General features: G+C 49.4%; 1 protein-coding gene across 3 annotated transcripts in view; it reads left to right on the top strand.

Annotated features, from left to right (window-relative positions):
• The window catches only part of GTF2IRD1 (GTF2I repeat domain containing 1), a 50,405-nt gene extending 25,711 nt beyond the window's left edge, over positions 1 to 24,694 (top strand). For 2 of the 3 annotated variants that reach the window (XM_042879654.1, XM_042879652.1), the window contains 22 exons: positions 95 to 184; positions 1,078 to 1,161; positions 1,838 to 2,021; positions 2,964 to 2,989; positions 5,069 to 5,189; positions 7,157 to 7,194; positions 7,369 to 7,449; positions 8,665 to 8,754; positions 9,027 to 9,086; positions 9,438 to 9,503; positions 10,561 to 10,744; positions 11,467 to 11,525; positions 11,688 to 11,747; positions 12,444 to 12,527; positions 13,605 to 13,788; positions 14,254 to 14,282; positions 18,724 to 18,771; positions 21,161 to 21,238; positions 22,241 to 22,433; positions 22,761 to 22,798; positions 23,678 to 23,814; positions 24,441 to 24,694. In XM_042879654.1, coding sequence (XP_042735588.1) covers positions 95 to 184; positions 1,078 to 1,161; positions 1,838 to 2,021; positions 2,964 to 2,989; positions 5,069 to 5,189; positions 7,157 to 7,194; positions 7,369 to 7,449; positions 8,665 to 8,754; positions 9,027 to 9,086; positions 9,438 to 9,503; positions 10,561 to 10,744; positions 11,467 to 11,525; positions 11,688 to 11,747; positions 12,444 to 12,527; positions 13,605 to 13,788; positions 14,254 to 14,282; positions 18,724 to 18,771; positions 21,161 to 21,238; positions 22,241 to 22,433; positions 22,761 to 22,798; positions 23,678 to 23,814; positions 24,441 to 24,515 — 2,009 coding nt within the window. In that variant the 3' untranslated portion in view covers positions 24,516 to 24,694. The remainder of the gene's footprint in view (positions 1 to 94; positions 185 to 1,077; positions 1,162 to 1,837; positions 2,022 to 2,963; positions 2,990 to 5,068; positions 5,190 to 7,156; positions 7,195 to 7,368; positions 7,450 to 8,664; positions 8,755 to 9,026; positions 9,087 to 9,437; positions 9,504 to 10,560; positions 10,745 to 11,466; positions 11,526 to 11,687; positions 11,748 to 12,443; positions 12,528 to 13,604; positions 13,789 to 14,253; positions 14,283 to 18,723; positions 18,772 to 21,160; positions 21,239 to 22,240; positions 22,434 to 22,760; positions 22,799 to 23,677; positions 23,815 to 24,440) is intronic. The other variant, XM_042879653.1, reaches the window with a different exon arrangement.
• Positions 24,695 to 25,067: the final 373 nt, after the last annotated feature.

Raw genomic sequence — 25,067 nt, 5'->3', positions numbered from 1 at the left:
GCTGGTATCACTAGCAGACATCCAGGAGCTTGCTGAGGTGCCCTAAGCCTCTCTGGGCTCTTAACATCGCTTTCTCATCTTCCCTTGTGTCCAGGACAGAAATCAGCTGTCTCTGGGGGTCCTCTCATCCAGAACGTGCACTCATCCAAGCGCATCCTCTTCTCCATTGTCCACGACAAGACAGGTCAGTGTCCCACCATGGAGTGTTTTTTTTTTACAAGAAGTGCAATGAAGCACTGGCACAGGTTGCCCAGAGTTGGTGGTGGATGCCCCATCCCTCGAGACACTCAAGGTCAGGTTGGATGGGGCTCTAAGCACTTGATCTAGCTGACCCTGTTCATTGCAGGGGAGTTGGGTCAGATAATCTTTAATGGTCCCTTCCAACTCAAGCCATTCTGTGATCCTGCACCTCTCTGGGAAAGGTTTCCCCGCCTAGAGGCACCAGTTACGCCATCACACAGACGACCCTGGGGAGTCCCAGTCCTAAAGGGAAACCAGGGCACGGCTCGGGTGAGGTTGTTTTCCCAGCTGAAAGTTTTATGCGGTTTCGAAACAAGTGGAACCCTCTCACCCCAATCTGACTGTGCCAGTGGTGCCCAGAGGGGATTGGTGGGAGGAGGAGACTGCCACATCCCCTCCTAACCCCACCCCAGGGGTGTGCAGCCTAGAAATGCTGACGTGTTTGCACCAAAACCCTCACCTTTCTGCTTTAGGAGTGGGAAAGTTGGGAAAGAGAAGGTATGGGTGAAACTGCCATGCCTTTCAGAGGTGTGCTTCAGGTGGAGCTAGCTGTGTGCAGGAGGGTCTTTCATTTCAGGGCTGAAATGTTTTATGGGGTCGTTCCTCAGGAATCTGCTGTGCACATGCAGAGCTGCAGCAGAGCTTGCTCCAGGCTGGGGATGGGGAAGCCCAGACCTTATCTGCCAACCTGGCAGAATCAGCTCTGGAAGAGGGAAATAATTATTTTTAAAGCAACAAAGTCTCGTTCCTCATTCTCAACACTTTGCACGAGAAAAGTGCATCTGCTGTGTATGAACCATATGGAAGTTCCTTATTTCTTATATTTTGTTTTGATAGATAAGTGGGACAGTTTTATAAAAGAAACTGAAGATATCAACACCCTCAGGGAGTGCGTGCAAATTCTGTTTAACAGCAGATATGGTGAGTAGGAGTTAATATCCCATTATGCATCTGCAGTGCTTGTGGTTTGCATATCATTATATAGCAATCATTTTTGTTCCCTAACACAGCAGCAGGAGCCATATGCTAGAGCTCCCTTCTTAACACATTTAGCCCAGCAGCTCCCTGTCTGGGTGTCTGTTGAAGGTTATGTCAATATTTCCATTTGGAGCCTCCCCTGTTGAGGAATTTATAACTCAGCCATAAATTGGCCTGGTGTGGAGCATGGCAGGGCCGGGTCAGTGCCCACCAGCACTGCAGGCAAAGGGGAGCAATGGTGTGCAGCCATATTAAATTAATGTGGCAGGAAAAAAGGAAAATCATTGCTATTCCAAGTGCTTTTTTTTTTTCCTGCTTGTGATGCTTATGAGTGCTGACCGTGGCAAGGTGCTTTGGGGTCACATCTCCATAGGGTTAGGATGTGGCTTGTGGATGGGCTGTGGGTTGTTACCTGTGATATAAGTCACATACAGGAGCTACATGTGGGCTGTGAAGTGATAACTGAGATGTGAGCTGCGTGGCTCAGAGACCTGCTGGGGGAAAAGCAGTAGATAAGACAACACACGCTCTGCTTTTCAGACCACCTTGAGTTCACCTTCATTTTTATCATTCCTCAAAGGAAAAGTGTGTGTTTGAGTGAAAACCTTTCACCTTGCAGCTGAAGCCTTGGGGTTAGACCACATGGTCCCTGTCCCATACCGGAAAATCGCGTGTGACCCCGAGGCAGTGGAAATCATTGGCATCCCTGACAAAATACCCTTCAAAAGACCTTGCACCTACGGCGTCCCCAAACTCAAGCGGATACTGGAGGAGAGGCACAACATCCATTTTGTCATCAAGAGGTGAGTGGCCATCCTCTGCAGGAGCTGCCACTGGCAGGAAGGGGCTGCACTGAATCAGGTATCTTGGGGTTAGCTTGGTATGTCTAACATGAACGGGGCAGTTACAGCACATTTGGCTCGTGGTTTGGCTCTCTCAGCACATCTTTGGCTGGTTGGGTGCCCTGGGAGCTCCATGAGGACACAGCCAGCACCACAACTGGGAATTTAAGCTCAGTTTGTTGCCTCCATGCCCAGAGGGTTTGTTTTACACCCAGAACTCATTTTGTCCTTATTTATGGAAAAGAGTTAAACAGCTGTTGTGTAAGAGATGAGCAGGGGGTTTCAGTCCCCGACTTCCATCTCTCTTTCCCTTTTTGTAAGTATGCCACAAGACCATCCGTAGCCCCTGTCATCCTGCTGTGAGGCATTGCAGGTGTCCCACTCAGCATTTCAACTGGCTTTGGGACCCTTCCATCACAGCACAGCTATCAGATGACATTTGGTGTCTGGGAGGAGAAACACCCATAGTTACTGCACACACCTGGGTGCTTGGAGGTGATCATTTGTGGACATCTGAAATCCTCTACTGATGACACCATGAGGATGTGTCACAGGCATGCAGGGTGCTGTGTCCTGGGCACTGCTTTTCTGCTGGAGTGAAAGCTTCTGCTTTGGTCCTATCATCTTTTGGGACCAGCCTCGAACAGCCTCATTTAATAAGTTAATTAAATGAAGAGAACGACGTATATAGAGATTTAAAAGTGCTTTGGTTAAAAAGCATATGCTGTAAGATTGCTTGGTTGCACAACAGGCTCAGAGCCTTTTTCTTTTTCTTTTTTTTTTTTTTGAGGGAATGAATAAGTTGACTATTTTGATTCAGTTTAATCCTATTCATAAATAGAACCTAAAAGTCAGTCATTAGAAGCATCTCTTTCTAATCCTTTTCTTCCCCTTCCCTCCTAGGATGTTTGATGAGAGAATTTTCACAGGTACGTTCTTCATGTCTTCTGATTTATTGCCTGTGAATTGAAAGATTATCCAGAGAAGCAGGGTTGAAATGCAAACAGCCAAGTGTAGGACACATCTTTACACTCAGTGAGAAGAAACCTGGTCTGTGCCAAACCCAGGCTGGCTTTACCTGGGCTCAGAATAGGCACTGTGCACCCCTCAAATTGTGTTCTGAAGGTCCAAGGGAGGAATATGTGGGGCGTGAGGCTGGGCTGGCTCCCTGCACAGAGCTGCAGGAGGCACGTGGGGTGTTCCTTTGCTTTTGTGGGTAAGAAGAGTCACCAGCGGGTTCCTCCCTGGTAAATGATTCTCTTAATTTTAACTGGGAAGTGCTAGCATCGCCCAGTGGCTGGCTGTTTTTTAAAGGAAAAACAGCAAAAATCGATTTGATCAGTAACAAAACACTGGGAGAAGTTCTGCTTTCTTTTCCCCGTGTTTAGTCCTGCTTGTTGGAGGTCGAGAAGCCACGTTCAGTGCTTCCCAATGAATAAAGCAAGACAGGAGCTGGGGAGGCTGCCACGTCCCAGTGCCCTGATTTGGGGAGGAACTTCAGGAACAGCACCAGGCACTCCCAGATTTATCACCCAGCCCTGCTCCTGGGCTTGGCTCACAAGTAAAGACGTGTTTGGGGTTTTCCTTTCTTCCCAGCTGCCATCCAGCTTCCCAGACAACACCTGTGACATCTCCACAGGCCAAATTAACAACCTGAGGGTGCTCCCAGGCGGGGTCCCAGCATAACCTGGAGGAGGTCCCACCTCCGTGGTTCTGGAGTCCCATTTGTGATTTTCTTGCTCTAGAAAATGATTTTGAAGCTGTCGCCCACCCCTCAGGTTTGGAGCTCTGAACCGCATCTTGGGTGCTTGGATTTTCCTTGCAAATCCGTCACAGTTTGCCTTGGGGGAGGCGTTTTCAGACACAGGGGGTGATGGAGCAGCTCTTGCCTGCCCACGCCTGCGAGCTGCAGCAGGAAAGCTCTGTGCTGGGAGCTCAGGGTCACTTGGCACGGAGCTGCAAATGGAAACGTGGAGACGAGGAAGCAAATCCGTGTGGGTGACGGCCCCTCCTTCCCCTCCTGCTCCCCGCAGGGCTACCAGGAGCAAAATACATTAAACCTGTCTTACTGCGATTCGTGTCAGCACATCTGACTGTGCAAAAAAAAGCATCTGCTGAGTCAGGAGGTGCCAGTTTTGCAAAGGCACTTTTTCAGTGCGGAGCCGTATTTTAACTCGCCGACTATAAAGCATCCCAAAGCTTCCCCTTACAGTTTTGCTCACCCTTTAATTAAAATACCCACCACTGCTAGGAAACCTATTTTTGCTACTCCCCTGGGTAGCAGCTGAAGGCAAGCTTCATTGCTGCAAGAGTAAGATTCAGTCCATAGAAAGTACAAATTAAAAGGACTGTCGGTAGATAAACAGCATCTTTGAGGCTCTCTATTGCTGCTGGTCCTGTTGCCAGAGCCTTGCCCTTCCATCCAGGCTGGGGTCTAAAGCCAGAAATCTTCATTTTCCCATGGGGCAGGATGTGTTTTGGAAGGGTGGGGATGTTGCAGTGGCACTTTGATTCCAGCCAGAGGCCCTTTACAGCTATTTAAGAGAACACCTATATGGTTTTTGAAGCCTGGTTGCATAATTCCATTCCCTCCTTCCCTCAGCACCAATTCTTCAGCACTTCCTTCATGTTCCCTGCATGGTTCTCATTTCCTATCCTGTCATCAGATCACCCTTTTCATCTCCAAGGTCATTGCTGAGGCTTCGTTTCAGCTCCTTTCATATTGCAGGGAAGGGGAAGAGGGGGTGTTTGGTGGTGACTGGATCCTTTTGGCCCCTCTTGTGTCCCTGCAGCACATCCTTTCTCCCTTTGCGAGCCCAATTAAATCAGCACCCTCTTCTTTGCAAGCAGGCAGCTCTTAAAACCCATTCCTCTCCCTGACCTTAGCTCTGGGACTAGAGAGGAAGGACATGGAGGTGGAGATGCAGCATTGTTGCACTTCTAGCTCTTTGGTTGCTTATTCTGGTTTTGCTTTTAATTCCAAACCCACTCTGCACATCTGGCACCAGGAAGTAAATTTACCAAAGATCCAACCAAGCTGGAGCCCTCCAGTCCCCCTGGGGAGATCTCCCCCGAGCCGCACCGCGGGGCTGTGCTGGACCTGGCGGGGACATCACAGGCTGCCAGCAGGTAAGTGGCACTCAGGTATCAGAAGAATAAAGCTTGGAATTGTTGATTTGGGGTGAAATCGGTGCTGTTACCTGCAGGAGTGATGTGAGCTGCCTCCTGCCCCGCACAGCTTTGGGACTGGAAGCATTTAGCAAGGAGAAGCAGCACTAATCGTAGTGTCACAGAGTGGTTTAAGGTGGAAGGGACCCTTAAAGGCCATCTGGTCTGACTCCCTGCAGTGAACAGGGATGCCCACAGCTCCATCAGTGCTCACAGCCTCATCCAGCCTGACCTTGGGTGTCTGCAGGGGTGGAGCATCTCCCACCTCTCTGCACAGCCTGTGCAGTGCTTCACAGCCCTTATCAAACACGCCATCCTTGGGGGTGAGCAGGGGAAACTGGTGCTGCAGATCTCCCCCAAGCACGCTGCAGGGCTGAAGTCTGGCCTGAGGCTTCTCATTTTTCTGTTCATTTGTTAACATTTGCAATTAGGGCGCTTCTTAATTTTTGCCACGGGAGATCTCACCGTGCAGTTAAATCAGTGTGACCGAAAGCAAGCAGGCAGAGAGACAGAAGGGTGCTGAGCAAAGCGAGGGGTGGAAAATGAGTGGCATATTTCTGCAGTAGCATCCTTGTCCCACCTTGCTGATGCTGCTTCTGCCCCATCTCAGCAGCTGAGGCCAGGCAGGGGTTGCATGGGGCAGACAAACCTCTGCAGAAGACATGATGGGAGAAAAGTAGGTGTTGTAGGGGCAGTTTGTATGCAGCCAGATTTGGGTAGTGCTTCCCACGGTGATGCTGGGCTGGGCTGACCTTCTGCTGGCCTAAATTCGGTACAAGCAGCAGAATCACCTGAGGTCCCTTCAGAATCTGTCAGATCTACCCTGGTTGTGTGTATAGATGTGCGTTGGTCCCTATTTGTGTTGTGTGGGTGCAAGCTGAGTGAGGCCACATGCCCTGCTTTTCTCATTCTCTTGGTTGCAAAGGGAATTGTGCCTTGCTGTGGTGGTGGTGGTGCAAACCTTGCTTTGCCCTCCTGCAGGTGGAAATTAACCCTCCCAGTACCTCGATAACACATATCTGCAGGAAAACCATATGTGTACTTGACAAATAATCAAATCCTGCTTTGTTCTTCCTGTCAATGAGGAAAGCCCTGTTCCCAGTAGGAGCACAGCGTTTCCATACCTGTGGTCCACCCAGGTCAGAGTCCGGGTCTGGGGCAGTGCCAGATGCTGCAGGGCAAAGGGAAATGCACTGCACTGCACCTGGGGAGGGCATCTTCTGAAAGGCTGCCTTTCACCTGACCTGGGAGAGTTGGAAGCCCTTCCTGCAGCTCTGATGTGGCACACACTGTACTTACAGGCCTGGACATCCTCTTTGCCCAGTTAAGATCTGTCCTTACAACAAATTTATTGCACTGCCTGAATTCAGATGCTGTTGAGTGGGTTGAGGTGAGGGTGGGGTGCTTTTAACCCCCCTCTCCCCCCCGAGCCAGCACAGATGTGAAGCTGCATCAGAAGGGCTGTCCTTTCCCTCAGAGCACCAGCACTGTGGCTCTCCAGTGCCGTTCCTTCTGTCCTTTACTGCCAAAGCAGTTGTTCTTGTTTAAGAAAGACAGAGAGAATATCCATCCCGAGAATGAAAAGTAATCTAATTTGGATGCTGAACACCTTGCATAAATTTCTAAGCATGTGAAGTTAACTGTAGACACAAGTTTGGGATAGTGCCCAGTATCCAGGGGAGAAAAGCTTTGGGCAGAATAAATATTTACCAAATCAATTGACTTTTTCCTTTCTCTCTATTTGCTTTTCCTCCGTGAGTAACCACATTGTAATGAGGCTTTATGCACTGCTCTGTGCTGCAGTGTGATGGAGTCTGCAAGGTCTGAGGCTGTTAAAGCCCCTGGGATGGGTCCAGTGCACGCGCATGTGTTTAAAGCTTTCCCTTTGATTGCTCCATTAGCACCTCTCATCTGCCTTTCCCTTCCAGGTCAGAGAAATGTGGCGTTCCTGAAAGCTGTGAACCAGGTGAGGAATCATTTGTTTTCTCTTGGTGCTGGGGGGGATTCTGTGCCATCCCAGGAAATAAGAGGTGCTCAGTGAGCTGCTGACCTCTGGCTGATGCAGTTGCCCACCAAGGTGTGCAGACACAGTGTCTCTGGTTCATGTTGGAGATTGTCTTTGCTTGTCTTTCTCCTACAGGTACCTCAGGAGAGCTGGGTGGGATCAGACAGATCAAAATCGAGCCAGATGAGCTGGACATCATTCAGATCACTGTTCCAGGTGGGCACCGACTCCCTGCTGCTTCTTTCTCCAGGTTTTGTTTGGAGAAGCAGCCGTGCCTAGAGCAGTTACCAGACCTGGGTATCACACCAAATGGTAGGGCTGTCCTTAGGGTTTAATGAGTGGATAGGTAGCACTTTGCATTGTCAGTGTGCTTTCCAACCATCAATTAATCATCTCAGCAGAATTAGGGCAGCAACATGACTCCCAGTGAGCCTGAGTGCAAGTGATGCTGGGGGCAGCAGTGATGCCCTGTCCAACTTGTCCAACTGCATCTGCGCTTATCTCGTGGCACCCAAATTGCTGCAATCTCAATTGCACCCAAATGCACCGATCCCATTAATACAGGGGCATGCTGGGAGTCTCTCCAGGATTATCATGGAATGGATTTAACATGTGGTTACCATAGAGGAAGGGAAGGAGCAAAGTATGGCGGTAGATCAAACATTTTAATTTTCAACTTGGCAGCTCGTGGAAGAGAAGAAAGTTAATGCATGGCAAGAGCTGGCAGCGTGTGGGAGGAGGAGGTGTTATCACTTCTTCAGCACTGGGTAGATCACACTTGAAGTCCAGAGTCCACTTTTTATTACCTTATTTGAAGATACAGTTCAATCAAAGGGAGTACAGCTTAGGGCAATGAAGATGATTAATAGAAAAGTGCTCAGGTGCAAGAAGAAATTGATGAAATTTGGATTATTTATCCTGCGAGGAGATGATTAAAAAGTGACCCGATTGAAGTATTTAAACTAGCTAAAGGTTTATTTAAAACTAAATTTGGATAGCTTTTTGAGGGCGTTGGGCAGTCCGATATTAGGGGATGCAGGCTTAAATTGAGAGGGCATACATATATACATAAGGGAAACTTCAGGAGGTGTCATTTCATGGAGGAAGGTGGCATTAGTGGAATGCTGTTCTCAAGGTGGAGTAGTTAAGTCAAGCAGCATTAACTTTTTAAGCCAGAACTGAGTGTTCACATGGAGTTAAGCCAATTAAATAATTCAGGGCTGTTTTTGCTCTTCACATGCTGTAGAGGTTAAGATGAAGCTTTTTCCCTTGGGTCTGAGAGAGATGGGCTGCATTTGTGGGAGGCCGTGGCACCCAGGCTGAGGATGCTCTTTGTTCAGCCCTTGCTGTTGGGCCAACTGCCTCTGAAACTCTCTTGAGGGATGGTGCCCTTCTCCTTGAGACCAAAGCTGCCCGTGCTGTTGTCCGCAGATCGATCGCCTGGTTCAGATGAGTTGCATGACCCGGTGACCGCGCACGTGGCCTCGGAGGAGTCGAGCTACATCCTAGATGCAGTAGCAGGTAATGGAAATTACGTATCCAGGAGACTGGTCATCCAATGCAATGGGTGACGAGCCAAGGTGATGGAGTCAGCACCTTCTCACAGAGTCCAGTTCGGAGCTCAGGCAGGTGGTGCTCGTTGGGGGCTGCCATAGCATGAACCGAGCTCCTGGGGGAGAGCATGGCACTGCCAGACCCAACCTGTGCCTGTGGGTGACCCAGAGGGTTCCTGCTGATACGTGGTCTGATTTTGCTGGTGCTGGCCACTGCTAACCCTTCTTTTTCCTTGGCAGGGACAGAGAAGGGGCCTGCTGAGGAGCAACGACACGAAGAGAAACAGATGGAGGGATCAGGTGAGGTTCTGGTGAACCTGGAGCACCTCCAATAGCTGCAAGGCTTTGGGAGGTTTGATGGACACAGCTGTGTTTGGTGGGCTGCCTGCGTTATCTGTGAAGAACTCAGCCTCCATGCAGAGATGCACCTCTGTATTTTGGGGACTTGGTGCTCAGACTGTGAGCACTGCTAGCTGGTGGGGGGACTCTCACTGGTGCCAACCAGTGGTCTCTCTCCTCCCATCTTGCATTGGTAGCATCTATTGCCCAGATTCACTTCTATTTTTTGCCTCCTTGGGGAGATCAGTGCTGTGCTGGAGGCAGCTGATTTCTCAGAGCATCCCTTTTTTTTTTTTTTTAATTTCTTTGCAGATGGTATAGGGGACGTTTTGAGTCATTTGAGGAGACAAGTAGAAATTTTGTTCAACACGAGATACGGTAAGTTGGTCGTTAACACATTTGTAATGCCAAGTGTTGGCTTCGGCCGTGAGGAGATCCTAATTGCTAAGAAATGCCACCTACTCTTTCCAAACCAGTTGCTGAGTAAAGGTGCAATCTAATTTGTTCATTTACTGTCTGCCGGGCTTCTGAGCACGTTTGAAGTCTCCCTGGGCCTCGTTACTGCAGCTCTTCCCCTTGGCTTTCTCAGTGCCTTTGTGCTGGCACAGCCCAGGAATTGCCATGGTGACCTTCAGCCTTCCTCCCACAGAAGTGGGGCTGATGGGTGCACCCAGCACTGGTTTGAAATACATCCAAGAGGATTTTCCATCCGACTGGGCTGTGTGGTGGCCAGGAGGGCTGGTGGGTTGCAGGGACATGGCATGCTTTGTCCTGGGGTCATGTATCCCATGCCTCCACCTTCTCCTTCCGTACAAAGAAAGACAGAAAGGTCTGCTGGATAATAAACAAAAATCAGGTTATTACCTGCTTTTGGTGCCTAAGGATGTCTCCTAGCTTAATTAAGTTTAGCAGGGCGTTGGGAGGTGCAGAGAAAACATATCTTTTACCTCCTGCTACTTTTTATTCAGGTTACTTAACTTGGGAAAAATTCAGCAAGGTCACACGTGCCTTTGGTGAACTGGCAAAAGGGTTTTGCTGCTGCTGGGGACAGGAGAGAAAACGGAAGAGAATACTGAGCTCTGTGCATCCAGCTCCAAAGTACAGAGCTGTGAGAGCCAACCTGGGCTGTAAAGGGAGAAAAGGAGAAGGACCACGATGCTCTTGGGGAGGGGCAGGGGAGAGCTGCAGATCAAGCTGCCTGCAGAGCAGTGGGCTTTGCACAGTGATGGACTGGGAGCCACGTCCCCCATCTCCGGGAATGGAGTCCCCAGTGCAAACACTTGGTGGCCACCTGGTGTTATCACATCACAGGGCATCCCTACTGGGCACAGGGTAACCAGAAACTCTCTGAAGACCTCTTCAACTTGTGCTGATGTACCATATCTCTGCTGCATTGATCCAGTTGTCAAACTAATGAGATCTGTTTCTCGTGCAGCGAAAGCCATAGGAATATCAGAGCCGGTCAAAGTTCCCTACTCCAAGTTCCTGATGTACCCTGAGGACCTGTTTGTGGTAGGTTTGCCAGAGGGCATCCTGCTGCGGCGTCCCAACTGCTTTGGGATTGCAAAGCTGAAGAAGATCCTTCAAGCAAGCAACAACATTCAGTTTGTCATTAAAAGGTGAGCAGGAGGAGTGGCCATCCCATGGGAAGATGCTGCAGGTTGGAACTCCTGCTGCTGGGGATGCAGCAGCCATGCAGTGTCCTGGGCAGTATCCATCACTTGGTCGCCTACAGTCAATTTGCTTAATTAGGAGCAGCCAAAGCCTTGAAACTTCAGGGTGCCAGATGTGGGGCAAGGAGAAGGCTTTCCTATGTGCAGTGGCTCATCCAAGGCTCATGCATATCCATGCATGCCACAGGCACCGGGATGGATGCTGTCCCTGTTATGAGGAGCAGGGGCTGTCCTGGAAGGTGGGGGAAAGAATCCAGCAGAGATGGACGAAAAATATCTTTAGGTATTTCTAAGGGTTTTTTATCCAAACAACGATGACTTTCTGTACATTGAAGGCAGTTAGGCAGGCTTTTCCTGTCCCCGAGAAATGTTGGGACCACATCTCATGCAAATTTGGAGGCGCTGATTTAAGCTACTCAGCTGTCACAAGCTTAATCTTATCGCATGGAGTGTTACATTGGCTCACTAAAGAGGCTGTCAGCATGAAAATTATTTCTGAAGTTCCCCCGCTGTATTGCAGGAGCTTTGAAATTGCATTAGCCAGATATGTTTAGTGGGTTTGCTGCTGTAGGAGCGTTATCCTCAGTGATAGATGGGGCAGTAAAACGTTGATGGCTTTGCTGGATGGGGATCTGATCACGCTGTGTCTGCTTCTTGCTGTTATTCAGACCGGAGCTGCTGGCGGAGGGCATTAAGGAGATGGCTTTGGACAGCCCAGGAGCTAAAGGTAGGGCTTGAGACCTGTTAGTGATGGGGTAGAAAGGGAGGGAGAGCACGTCCCTGCAGCACGTCTTGTGCCACCTTGTTCTTGCCCTGTGCAAAGGCAGTCGTGGTGGTCCCGTGGCCCTTTGGTACTGCTGATGCTAATGGCTCTCTGTCCCCTGCCCAGCTGCCAGCGACTGTGGTGATGCACTGCTGGATGATGCCGTGAAGAGACAGGGCTTCCAAGGTGGGCTCTGAAGGGGACAGCTGTGGAAATGGAGGAGCTGTGAGATTGCAGGGCTTGGAGGGTGGGAGAGGAGGAGATGGGGAAGGAGTCGAAGGGAAGATGGAGGGCTGGTGCACAGCCATGGGTCCACACAAGAGGCTCTGAACGGAGCCCTAATTAAACAGCTTTGCTTATCTCACCATCTGACCTTGTGAGACACATAATGAAGTCTTCTAAGATTTGGACTTTGGCTAATTTTTGGTTTCTTCTTTAATATACAAACACCGCTCCCATCCGCAGTGCATCTCTCCAGTGGGGAGGGTCTGTTGGGGCAGCTCTGTGCAGGGAAAGGGGCAGCAATGAGGATCCTGTGGTTTGGGATGGGTGAGCTCTGCCCCACTCCTCAGCCAGGGATGGAGGCCTTGAAAGGGTTTTGGCTTGTCAGGCTTTCGAGTGTGTTTTATTTTAACGCTGGTGATTATCACCACTGAATCTTTGATTTCATGCAGCTTTTATTCTTAGCAAACAGGCGGGGGGAAAAAAAAACCCACATATTTCTGTTTAGATTATTTTTAAGGACTTTGAATGGCCTACTCCAGAGATTAGCTAATTGCAAGATAAGGACTTTCCTATAATTAGAAAATCGTATTACTTAAAAGTCACAGAGTGCCTTTTAATTTAACAGCAGAAGTCCATAATTGTTCCTTTATTTTACAGAAAATTATGATGCCAGGCTTTCCAGAATAGACATTGCTAACACGCTGCGGGAACAAGTCCAGGACCTGTTCAATAAGAAATACGGTGAGAAATCAGGGTGGGAGCTGCTTTAGCTGCTTTCATTCCCCTCTGGCTCATCCCTGATTTTTTGCCCTTACCCATCCCTCTCTCCCAGCATCTCCCCATCCGGAGCTGCTGTTGTTGTGCTGGGTGCACCAGGGTTGGATATTAGGAGCAGTTGCTTCTCAGAGAGAGCAGTGAGGCATTGGCACAGACTGCACAGACTTCCCTGGTGGTGTTTGGGAGCCGTGGAGATGAGGCACTGAGGGACGTGGTCAGTGGTGTGCTGGTGGAGGGGTGGCAGTTGGACTGCATGGTCTTATTGGTCTTTTGCAACCTTAATGATTCTATGGTGGGAAGAAGGTAGGGAATGTTGGGAAGAGAGTAAAGGGATCCGCAGGCAATTCTGTGGCACTGCTCTTCCCATCTGCCAGGGGGATGTTAGGGACAATTGCTGTTATCAAGCAAGACAGGGAAATGTCATTATCTCATTTTCTAGATGGGGTTGAGGCTTGTCCAGGTTCCTAGGTGATCGTTTAACAAACCAGTACAATTATGGCAAGGAAATCATAGAATTGTAGAATGCTTTGGCTTGGAAGGGGCCATAAAGGCCATAAAGATCATCTACTTCCAGCTCCATGCCATAGGTTGGTTGCCACCCACCAGATCAGGGTGTCCAGGTCTCCATCCAACCTGGCTTTGAATGCCTCCAGGAATGAGGCACCCACAACTTTTCTGGGCAGCAGTGCCAGTGCTTTGCCACCCTCAGAGTAAAGAATTTTTTTTCCTAACAACTGACCTAAATTTCCCCTCTTTTAACTTCAAGCCATTCCCCTTCAATCCTGTAGCCAGATGTGAGAGAAGGAGCGTGGATGCGATGTCCACTGTAATGTCCCCAGGCAAACAGCTCTGGGTTCTCCATCCTTCCCATCAGCTCTGCCTCAGGACCCATTACCCCCATGGTTAAGGCTGAATGTGCTGCTCCTTGACCCAGCTCACCTGGCTCTACAGTGGGGTTTGGGAGGACTAGGATGGAGCCAGAACCACTGTCAAAATTACATCGCTGCCATCCCACATGCTTACCTCTTGCTTCTCTTCCAGGTGAAGCCTTGGGGATTAAATACCCCGTACAAGTGCCATACAAGAGGATCAAGAGCAATCCAGGCTCGGTGATCATTGAAGGACTGCCCCCCGGCATCCCCTTCCGCAAGCCATGCACCTTTGGCTCACAGAACCTGGAGAGGATATTGGCTGTAGCTGATAAAATCAAGTTCACAGTGACGAGGTACAGCCCCGAGGGCTGCCTGCCACCCCACAGGGGAAAGGGGAAGGGGCTGACGTGGGATTGCCATGCCTCTACCTAAATGCACAGCTTTGGTAAATACCACACAGATCTCCAGCCCCAGGGACAGCAATTCAGTTGGCAGCCAACGGTTTGGAGTGGGCTATAAAGCGTGGCATCCTTTGGCTCTCTCCTCCCATCCGCTGCCCAAGGAGGAGGTGAGGAGGTGCTCAGGGTGGTGCTGGCAGGGCTGCAGCCCCCAAAACAGCTCAGTGGGATGAAACAGTGCTGGGTGCCTCTGCAGAGACATCCGTGCTGCTTCTCTTGGAGACCTGAGGTGGGAGAAGCTTGAGGAGCTTGGGGGAAAAACAGATTTTCCTACACATCCATTACTTGCTGAGTGTTTTCCCAGGTGTATACTCAAGATGTTGCCTATGAAATCTTCATTTTGCCTCCTTTGTTTTACAGGCCTTTCCAAGGACTCATCCCTAAGCCCGGTAAGAGATGGTGCCTTTTTGCCTAAGCAGTGCTTTGCCTTGCTGTTTGTTATTGGTCAGGGAGTTGCAAGATGTGAATGGCACGTTAGTTTTATCAGCTGGAGGAAGGTTGCTTATGATCTTGCTTGCCTGTGTTTCCTTTTTTGTTGGGGTTTTTTTTTGTGTATGTTTGTTTTGTTTGATGCATTTGATAACGTTCCCCTGACCGAAATAGCTGGGCTCAGCTTCACCCACGTGCATGGCTGCTATTTCCTTCAAATGACAGCATTTTTAAAGAGCTGATCTAGGGCAGGAATCTGCTTTCTGCACTGAACAAAGCGCATGGGCTTAAAAATAAATATCTGTTTGCAATCAGATGGCAAGTTCAGCAGTGAGAGAGTGCTGCGTGCTCACCTGTGGGCTGCACCACTGCTGTGTCCCACCATGGCTGCTCCATTGCTCCCTGAAAAAGAGAGCTGCTGCTGGAAGTGCATCCAGCAACCCGCCTTTGTTTCCAGTGTCTGTGATTACAGCCAAAGGAAGAGCACAGATGGGTGCAAAAAGCGTTGTCATCTTTTATTGATGGCTTTCCTTTTTCTTGGCCAGCCTCCATGGAGATGGCACAATTTAGGCAAGAGAAATCTGACAGAGGGGAAAACATTTATATGGCCTCATTGGAACTGCAGGAAGGTGTTAGACTCCAGAGATGGCTCTGACAGCAGCAGTCTGTCTGACATGCAGTGCATGGTCCCCATTCCCTGCCCAGCCATCTCCATGTGGAGGTGCCCCACGACCCCATGGGTTTTGGGTTAGGATTCCCATCTTTTGGTGCACAGCACAGAGGTCACACCTCACATCAGCCAGATCTTAAATGGGACAGAATTTGGCTTTCAGTGGAATCACGTGGATGGGAACGAGCTGAGGACGCACCACTGCTCCATCCTCATCTTGTCTTCCTGCTCCCCTGCTATAATCTGGATAATTACGTTAAGAGACACTGATCTGACACAAATCACACCATTAACAAAGGACCATATCAGAAGGCAAATACTTCAGCCTGCCAGCTGGCTAGGAAACGCAGTATGATAGATAGAGATGTAGAAAAATTGGATTTTATTTTCAATGCCCAGTATTTCTCTTCCTCCTTTCCTAGCTGAGTGTGTGCTCCATGGGTTTGTCCATGCTAGCACAAAACCCAAGATGTTTTATCTTTGTGTTGTTTTACCTGAGGGGGCTCGGGAGGAGTTCACAATGTCTCTGCCCCCTAAAAGCCCCACTAACAGCAATTAACCTCTCTCCTGCTTCTCCATCACCGTATGCCTCAGTGGAGGGTGGTAACACGGTTGTGTATCTCCATGCATTAAAATTGATTGCTTTTCATCTGCCTTAACAAAATGAATAGCCACAGATTAGACGAAATTCAAATGTAAGAGAGGCTGTCATGTTCCTTTCACCTCCATCTCTTGTAGTGGTGCCCTGCCACGTAGCACTGAGACCAGCAGAAGTGCATGCTTGGCATTACAACAAAATCAATGGCAATCTCTTTTATTTCACAGAGGAGCATTAAAATGAAAGCAATGGTTACTCCCAAACAGAATGGCATTGCAGTGGGTTTGAAAAGCTGGAAAGCCCAGGAGATGACTTTATGAATTATAAGGGAGGTTGTGTTTTTGAGGATTGCCTTGCCAAAAGTTAGGTGAGAAATATATGTTTTAAGGGAGAAAGGAAACTTTAGATAAACATTTTTTTTCCTCTTGAATCACTTGGGTGAGGTGGGGTTTGCCTTCAAGCTGCATTGTGATATTTTGTTTGCTATCTGGTGCATCTCCTGCATGGAAATACCCACAGAGCTGCAGGGTGCGTTGTTCTCTGTGGGGATCCCATTCTCTAAGTGCAGCAGATGAAGGCATGTAAGTCCAGTCTGAGTGCTGGTGCTCTTTCCCTGCACATTATCTCTGTTTCTCTGCGAGGTGCTCTCTCTGGATATGAGCTGCAGGGATCAGACTGGCTGCTGTGTGTGTGCAATGAGCTCTGTGCTCAGCACATGGGGTGTTCGTGAGAATGGGCCGTTTTTTGGGTGCTCCCCATTGTCCCCAGGAGGTGAGCACTGCCCTGCAGCACAGCTTTCCAGCAGCTCTGGGAGGTTCAGCTGTGATCGCAGTGCTGCTGACCCAGGTGCCTGCTCTCCTTGTAGTCAGCATCGATGGGGGCTGCAGTGCAAAGCAGCCAAAACCCAGCTGGGCTCCCCCTGGGGTTGTGTCCCATGGGCACCATGGGGTGTTCTCTGTTCCAGTTTCCTTTCCCCCCCACCACTGGCATCCAATTCACAAACACTTTTTGAAAGCAGAGCAATCTTTCAGCGTTAGAACAGAAGTGGAAGTGATGGGGTGAAGCTCCAGTGCAATAAACACTGCACTTATCCTTTCTTTTCTTCTTTCCCGAGGCACAGAGATACAAAACAGGCTTCATTTGAGCCTTTGGAAAAAAAAAAAAGAAAAAAAAAAAAAGAATCAAGCATTCTGTATGTTAATTTTTATGTGCTTTGATTGAAAATGTACACCAGCTCCATCTGTCCTATTCCCCAAACTCCCTACCACCCTGATAGATTATTTCCCATACTCCAATTAATAAAGTAGGGCAGGCAGTGTTCTTTAATTAAAAAAGCCACACATCCAGGCATCCTTTTTTTTTTTTTCTTCTTTTTTTTTTTAATCATGAGAGCACCATCCTCTGCAGGACTTTGATGAGATGTGCCTCACGTTGGAAGCCCCTAATGACAAAAAAAGGAGAGCAAAGCCCTCGGTGCGCAGTGTTTGGAGCAGAGCACAGCTCCATTGCTGCAGTCCCAGGGCTGCCCCTGTGCTTAACCCCTACCAGAGCTACTGAGTGCTCCTTCCTTCTGCTCTGCCTTCCCTTCAGCCAGGGTGAATGATTGCTTGTTTACCTCTGAGCTGGTTAGTGATGTGAATCGGAGGGTGGAGCACCAAGCGGATGATGGTATAAATGGCTTTAAATGAAAAGAGGGGAAATTTGCATTTGGTTTGGGAAGAAATTCTTTACTCAGAGGGCTCTGAGGCCCTGGCACTGCTGCCCAGAGCTGTAGGTGCTCCCTCTCTGCAGGTTCCCCAGGCCATGGATGGGCCCTGGGCAGCCTGAGCTGGGGGGGGGGCAGCCAGCCCATGGCAGGGGTGGGGCAGAGGGGGCTGCAAGGACCCTTCCAACCCAACCATTCTATATGATAAATGACTCTGTAGCTTCCAAGCCTGTATCTAAACACCTCTGTGCTTCAGACTGCTTTGAACTTTGCTTTTCATTTCCTTGTTTTCTCTTCCATTAACTCACACAGCATCCCTGCGTTGAGAGGGCAGTGCTAACACCCAGCTAATCCTGGCCTTTGTGCTTTGTGCTTGCTTTGCTCTTGCTTTGCTACCCATCAGCCTCATACCCTCCTTCAGTCACCCCAGACCTCTGTTTTTTGGGGTCATGCTGTGTCATGGCTGCACCCCGGCATGTTTCATGCTCTGTGCCCAAGGGCAGCGGTGTTACCCTGGGGGTTGGCTGAGCACATGTGTACTGGCAGGGCAAGGAAGTAAATTATCTTTCTTAGTCAGTATGATTTAATAACAGCACCTCGAAATCCCCACCTGCTGAAAGTGTTTGGGTTTATTTTACTGATTTATTACCAATACATTTTAATAACAGTGGTGGCTGACTTCACCTCCTATCTGTGCTCAGCTCCATCCCAGCACCCTGATCCCTGTCCCAGGTTTTCCTTTCCCATGCTGGCGTGCCTTGCTTGCATCTCTTCCTCCTTGCACGATGTATTCACCAAAAACCATTGGCCAGAATTTTGCAACCTCGGCTTTCCCCAGCCTGCTTGAAATATTCATGTCTCTGCCTATTCCGAGATGCTTCATGTTGCTCTTATCTCTGCTCAGCCCACCAGGACATGCTCCCCTGCTTGCCCAACCCTTCCCCTGGGCTCTCCCATTTGTGGGACTGTCAGCACATTCTGGCCCAGCCCCCCTGCTGGGGCTCTTCCCCAGGAAATCCATTTCTTTTTGATGTCGCTTGTTGTGTCGAAGTCAGCAGCAAGGCTCAGCCTCTCCTTGGGGAGCCCTTTTCTCCATTTCCCCCCATTGCTGCAGAACTAACCCAATTCCCTCTGCTTTCCATCTGCTGCAACCTCTGATTTTCCCGTGCATCTCTCGGGCTCCCACGCTGTAACCTCACGGGATGCTCAGATATTGAGTATGTCATAAATCAGAGCACAGTCCAGTCAGCCCGTGGCACCCAGCCTCCACCATCTTTGTCCCACGAGGCCTTGGGACCTGAGGAATTTTATAGGGAGAGCATCGCCCTGGGTTTTGCTTTTGTTTGTGAACAAGAAACCAAGCTGTAGCACTCATTGCTCTCTTTTTCTTTCTCTCTTTTTGTTTTCTTCTTTTAACTTGTGCTGTAGCCCCTAGACGGATAACGTCATTGGAAAAAGCGTACGCTGCTTTGAATGGTACGTAGCTCAGTTGATGCATCGTAGATGGTAGCAGACAAGAAATGCATTTTAATGTGCGAATGAAAACGTGTAAAACTCCCAAATTTCAGGTATTTTTTCCTCTCTTTCCCTGTGATGCCGAGAACTGAATGATGCACTATGTGTTAACAGTATTCTGTTGTTGTTATTAATCCTCTCTGCACGTCTGGCCACGTGTCTGGATGCTTAGTGCCTGCTCCCACAAGTCCCACTTGGAAAACACGCATAGGTGGAGCTGCTTCTGATTGTATTTAAGCCCACGTCACTGTGGAACAGCCTGAAGTAATGTTAGCATGTTAATCCAGAGGTACAGTGAGAAGAACCTGTGGGTGCCCCATCCCTGGAGGTGCCCCAGCTCATGGGTGGGCCCTGGGCAGCCTGAGTTAGTGGGGGGCACCAGGCCCATGGCACAGGGCTTCGATCTGGGTGGGCTGTAAGTTCCCTTCCAACCCAAACTGTTCTATGCTACTGTGGTTTCAGCTTGGATATTAGGAAACATTTCTTCTCAGGAAGAGCAGTGCTGCAGTGGCACAGCTGCACAGGGAGGTGGTGGGGTCACCATCTCTGCAGGTGTTCGAAAACCGTGGAGATGTGGCACTGAGGGACGTGGGCAGTGGTTTGGTGGGGGTGGGTCAGTGGTTGGTGATCTCAGTGGTCTTCTCCAACCAGAATGGTTCTGTGGCTCTATGAAATGCCTCAGTGGCACTAATTATTTTCCAAAGCCAAATGCCTGAATGTCAGGGCCGGCTGAGGTCCCTCCTGCCCTGGGGTGATGGGATCACAGGGCCCTGGGAGCGATGCCACGGCACAGAGCCTCCTCTCTGGCTTCTCTGTTACGCATGCTCAGTTCCAGCTTCGCCACGGCACTCACATACCCCTGGATGGGAATCGAGGAGCACTGCCCATTGCACAAGGCACCACAAGGCAGAACAAACCCTGGGATTCTGTTTGTGCCCGTTGGGTCTCTAGGGAGCATTAGTAGAAAGGAAAGAGCTTCTGCGTTTGTCAGTCTGGGAGGAAAATGAAACAAGTGAGAACACGTCGCTTTGATGCTTCTTTGTCTGCTACCATCTATACATCCATACGGGTGTCTGCATACATCCCAGAAACTGAGCATAAATGACAAGGAAGTCACAGAGGGAGCCCGCAGGGTTTGCCCCCCGCCAGCCCCTTGCAGCAGCTGCCTCATCTCTGGAAATCAGAGGTTCTTGGGGGTGCTTCTTTTAGTTTCTTCTGTTTTATTTATTTTTGCTCCATTCATTTCAAGCTCCTTTTGTTGCCGTTTCTGGGTTTGAAACACAACTTGGCCCGGATGTTGCTTCGTAGAAAGTTCTCCCCTTTTTTTCCTAGTTGTGGGAAAACACGTTGGGAATAAGAAACCAGTGTTTTCAGGCTCAGCAGCTCTAAGAGGAGGCTTTCCTGAGAGTGCAGAGCATTAAGGATGGAGCTTCTGCCCCTCACCCAGCCCTCCAGCAACACAGCAGTGATTTGTGCCACAAGGGCCACAATCTCCACTCAGGGAGGCAGGGACCCACACGTGTGTGTCCATAAAGCAAACTTTCAGGCCGTGTGATTGCTCACAATCAAATTAAATTGCCCCAGAGCGTGGGCAGAAGATGCTCGGGTCCTTGCTAGATGTGCCACGGTTTGCAGTGCCCACCTTGGCCCTGGGCAGAGGTGCCTGTTTTTTGCATGGCAAGCTTAGTTCTTGGTGGGAATGCCTCTGTGATTCCCATATTGAAGGAGGTTTGTATCCCAGGGCTGGGTCGGCTGTCCATGGCCAGATATGGAAGAACTTCATTTGGTCACTCTGTGGTGTCAGTGGGTGGCAAAGCACCGAAGCAGGCAGGAACCAAACGCATTCATTTTGTCCTGGAGCCCCTTGAGGCTGCTGTGTAGCTGTGAGAGGTCTCCTGGTGCAGGCATGGTGTTTAAAACAGGAGAACAGAGAAGAAACCGGTTGGCATGATGAGGGTAATTAAAAAAGCTAGTAAAGCCAAGCTGATTATATGGCGTATTATAAAACAATACTGTACTTAGGAACCCGGCTATAAAAGCACTATCATAGTCCTTGATGTCACTTGGGGGAGCGTTTGTGGCACTCGGGGTCTGAGTCTCCATTGCTTTGCGTATTTTGCAGTCATTTCCAGCACCGCAAAGTGGATGTAAAAGGCTCTCAACCATGTCAGCTTGCAGCAGACGCAGATCTGGCCGCGTTTTATAGCTCCTTCATACAGAAGGTGCAGGCAGAGAACAGCGGTGCTCAGACAGGGCAGCACCTCGAGCTCAGCGTGATGGCAGCAGGATGGTTTCTCTGTGGGTCAGAAGGAAGTGGGGGATTTAATTGGCTGCCCTTTTTGCTTTGCAGATGAGGATGACGCCAACAGGCTCGGAGAGAAGGTGATTCTCCGAGAGCAAGTGAAAGAGCTTTTCAATGAAAAATACGGTGAGCCTCCCGCCTGCACGCTGAGCAGGGAGAGTTTGTTTTTGCTGACAGCAGCCGTAGTTAAAATTAATTAGGCCGAGGGGCTCTATTTATAGGCTGAGCACATGGCAGCCTGCCGCAGCACGGGATTCTTCCTGCTGCAGCCTGGCCCTGGGGATGTTCCTGCAGGTGGGACCGTGACCTTCCTGTTGGGATGGGGAGGGAGTTGTTCAGTGCCCTCTGCGGGCTCCCTGTGCTGCCTGCTGGGTGTTTGGGAAAAGGAATAAGAATATCAACTGGAACCGGGGGGAAATAGGAGCTGGCGAGAGGATGCGCAGCCCTGAGTGGTGTCACTGGCTCAGCCCATGGGCTGTCCCCTTGCTGCTCCTTGCTGTCACTTAGTGGTTATTTCCCAAGTCCTGGTGGCTGCTCAGCCCCACAGCGGCAGTTTAGTGGCATCTGTGGGCAGCCAGTAGCCAAAAGTAACTGAAAGAGAAGGGAAAAGAGCCAGCTGATGGCAAAGAGGAGGTGAGAGAAGCTTTTAGGACCGTGACCAGCACAAGAGGGAGGGATTCTTGCTGTTCTGTACAGTGCAGGAGTTAAAGGGGTACCAAGAGAAATGGACAGCAGGTTTAAGCTGCACAGAAGGAAGTACTTGCAGTGCTGCGTGTGATTAAATGGTCATATTTCATTGCTGTAGGATGAAGGAATTAAAAAAATGATTCCTGAAGCCATTCTATGATTCTGCGATCTGTTAAACGCAGCATGCTGGATGTGATCACCACCCCAAAACGGCTGATAGCTGGAGAAATGCAGGCTGGCAGCTGATAGGCAGGCAGAAAATTGGGCAGGCAGACATGGAGCAGCTCAGTGAGACATGGCTGCAACACGGCAACGCGGCCCCACGTCTGCCCTGTGGTCATCACAGCAGCTGTGGCTCCTTCTGTAGCTCTCACTCCTCAGGTTGGTGTTGTTCCAAGCCCTGTGGGGTGAAGCCTCATGTCCTCTGCTCTGCCCTTACAGGAGAAGCTCTGGGCTTGAACCGACCCATCATGGTGCCCTATAAACTCATCAGGGACAGCCCTGATGCGGTGGAGGTCACCGGGCTGCCGGACGATATCCCTTTCCGAAACCCTAACACCTACGACATCCACCGGCTGGAGAAGATCCTGAAGGCACGGGAGAGCATCCGGATGGTGATTATCAACCAGCTCCAGTAAGTTCTTCCAGATCTGTGAGCACTAATTAGGTATTGTCCCCGTTTCTCCAGCCAGTTGACTATGTCCCCATAGAGCCACCAGCACAGGACCGTGCTGCTGCACACCCATGTGTGTGCCACAGGAGGTGCTCAGCCATTAATCCCCTCTTACTTACACAGTTTGAGATGACTGTGTTGGGAAGGGCATGGCATTGGCACCAGGGGCTGCCGTGGGTCAGATCAGGGGATGGCCCAGAGACCCAGTGAGTTGTTTGGGGTTTCTTCCCTGCCAAGAGGTGGGGAAGGTGTCTGCAAGCTCTGACCACATGCTGTTTTCTTACACAGGCCATTTTCCGAAATCTGCACTGAGGCCAAACCAACAGGTAAGGGCTGGAACATGTCTGTGACTTTCCTTGCAGTGTGGCAGAGAAAACAGATGGGCAAAACGGATGGGGGCCACGGGGAGCAGGCATTAGTCTCTCCTGCATCCCTCAGCAAGGCCAGGGGAAGGATCCGACCTGGAAAATGGAAAGTCAGACTCAGCATCTGCTCAGAAGCAACCTGTCAATTTTGGTGACTGTATTGCCATGAGCTGGCAAGAGACCTGTGCTCTTAGACTCACATTTTCAGCGTGTTCTGGAGGATCTAACAGTCCCTTTCCCATTAGCAATTTATTCACCACGAGCAATTTATTCACTGGTTAGAGTCCTTAATTTCATCTGTCATTTATCCATTGAGCTTCTAAGGAAACAAGGTTTCTGTGATCCCTCTGAATGTGTTTTTCTGTGTCCCATCCTCCCCAATAAATTTCATTTAATCAAATGTGTCAGAATTAGCAGCTCTAGAGATAATTAGGATCCTTTTTATTTTATGAAAATAGGTGGCTAGGGAGAGGAGACAGACCTGGCAAACCTGCAGTTTGAGCTGATGTAGAATGAGACAGATTAGAAACTTTATATATGCATATATATATATATGGATATATCATATAGGATATCACATATACATGGGTATATCATATATGTATATATACACGCTGATATATAATCACAGAATCATTAAGGTTGGAAAAGACCTGAGACTGAGATCACCACATCCAACCATCAACCCCCCACCATGCCCCCTGACCCCATCTCTCAGTGCCACATCTCCACAGCTCTTGGACACCTCAGGGATGGTGACCCCCCACCTCCCTGGGCTGTTCTCCCCTTAGCCACGCTTGTGGGGCACAGCCACCTCATTTTTTCCCTCTCTCCCTGCAGAAAAAGACAGCGGTGTTCCCAAGCGGAAGAGGAAGAGGATCTCCGAAGGGAACTCAGTATCTTCCTCTTCCTCATCTTCTTCTTCCTCCTCTTCCAATATGGAGTCTACGTCATCAACAAATCAGATCTCACTTGTGGTAAAGCCTTCCATATATTAAGTGGTTTACTATCTGCCTTTTGGCAGCAGGACGCTGCTCTTTGCTCTCTAACCATCAGTGCTCCTCCTGACAAGCACTATAAAGCTCAGTGGCATGGCCGGGCTTGGAGGAGGGGATGCAGCTTTGGGGCTGCCCTTCCCTGCTGGGTTTGTCGGCTGTGTCAGTGGAGCAGGGCTCCGTGGGGCTCCATCCTGCCCAAATGGAGGTAATTGTGGCTCCATGGCCCCGTGTGCCTCTTGGTGGGACCCAGCATCCCCCTTCAGTCCTTATTCCAGGAGCAACGCTGAGCTCCAGCGCACATCTAAACTACAGAAGTAGGAAATGAAAGCAGTGGAGCTGCATTCAGCCTGTCCTCCCTCAGGGCTTGGCTTCAGTTGTGGATGTTACTAAATGCTTCTTAGAAAAAAAAATAAGTGAGAGAAATATAGTCTTAAAAGGCTTTTTTTGTTTGCTGGTGGTGTTTTGCTTTTGGGTTGGTTCTTTTATCTTATTTGGAAAGTGGGAGCAACTGCTCATGTCTGAACATGTCAGAGATTTGATGTTTGCATTTGTTGGTCGTGTGCTAACAGAGACTTCTGCCTTCTTTTTCTCTCCCTCTCTTTCAGCAATGGCCCATGAACATGTACATGTTAGACTATGGTGGTCTAAATGTCCAGATCCCAGGACCTATTAACTATTAGACCTCAATACCGAATAAGAACCTCAAATGAAAGAATAAATAAATAAATGTAATTTATGTAAAAAGTGTATATTCCAATATGTATCAATGCCTTTTAGTTTTTCCAATGATTTTTACACTATATTCCTGCCATCAAGGCCTTTTTAAATAAAAATAAAAAGTGTTGCCTTGCTCTTAAAAGTACTTATTTTATTACGTACATAATTGACAAATAGCATCTGTAGGAAGGAGAAGGTGCAGGAGGACACCTCTGTCAGAAATCCTTGTGCTTTGGCTGCTGATTGAAGTCTTTGTGACCAAGAGGTTGGGCTCGTTTTGGGGCTTCATTTGCCACTGATGTCTTCAGATTGGAAGCAAAGGTAAAAACTCACTGGGAGCTGCAGGAGGAACGGCGTGCTGCCTTCTGACATGGTGAAGCTGCGGGGCTTTGGGCAGCCTGGTCCACTGGGGGTGTCCCTGCCTATGGGGTGGGTGAGCTTTAAGGTCCCTTCCAACGCAGACCATTCTGTGATTCTCTGATCTGTGATTTCCTGCAGAGCTTTGGTGCCTTATG

The sequence above is a fragment of the Lagopus leucura genome, unplaced genomic scaffold (assembly GCF_019238085.1).
Source record: "Lagopus leucura isolate 7727_CA_CO unplaced genomic scaffold, USGS_WTPT01 Super-Scaffold_100024, whole genome shotgun sequence".
NCBI lineage: Eukaryota > Metazoa > Chordata > Aves > Galliformes > Phasianidae > Lagopus > Lagopus leucura.
Note: the sequence above shows the minus strand (reverse complement) of the source record. Positions and strands in the feature narration are given on the sequence as shown.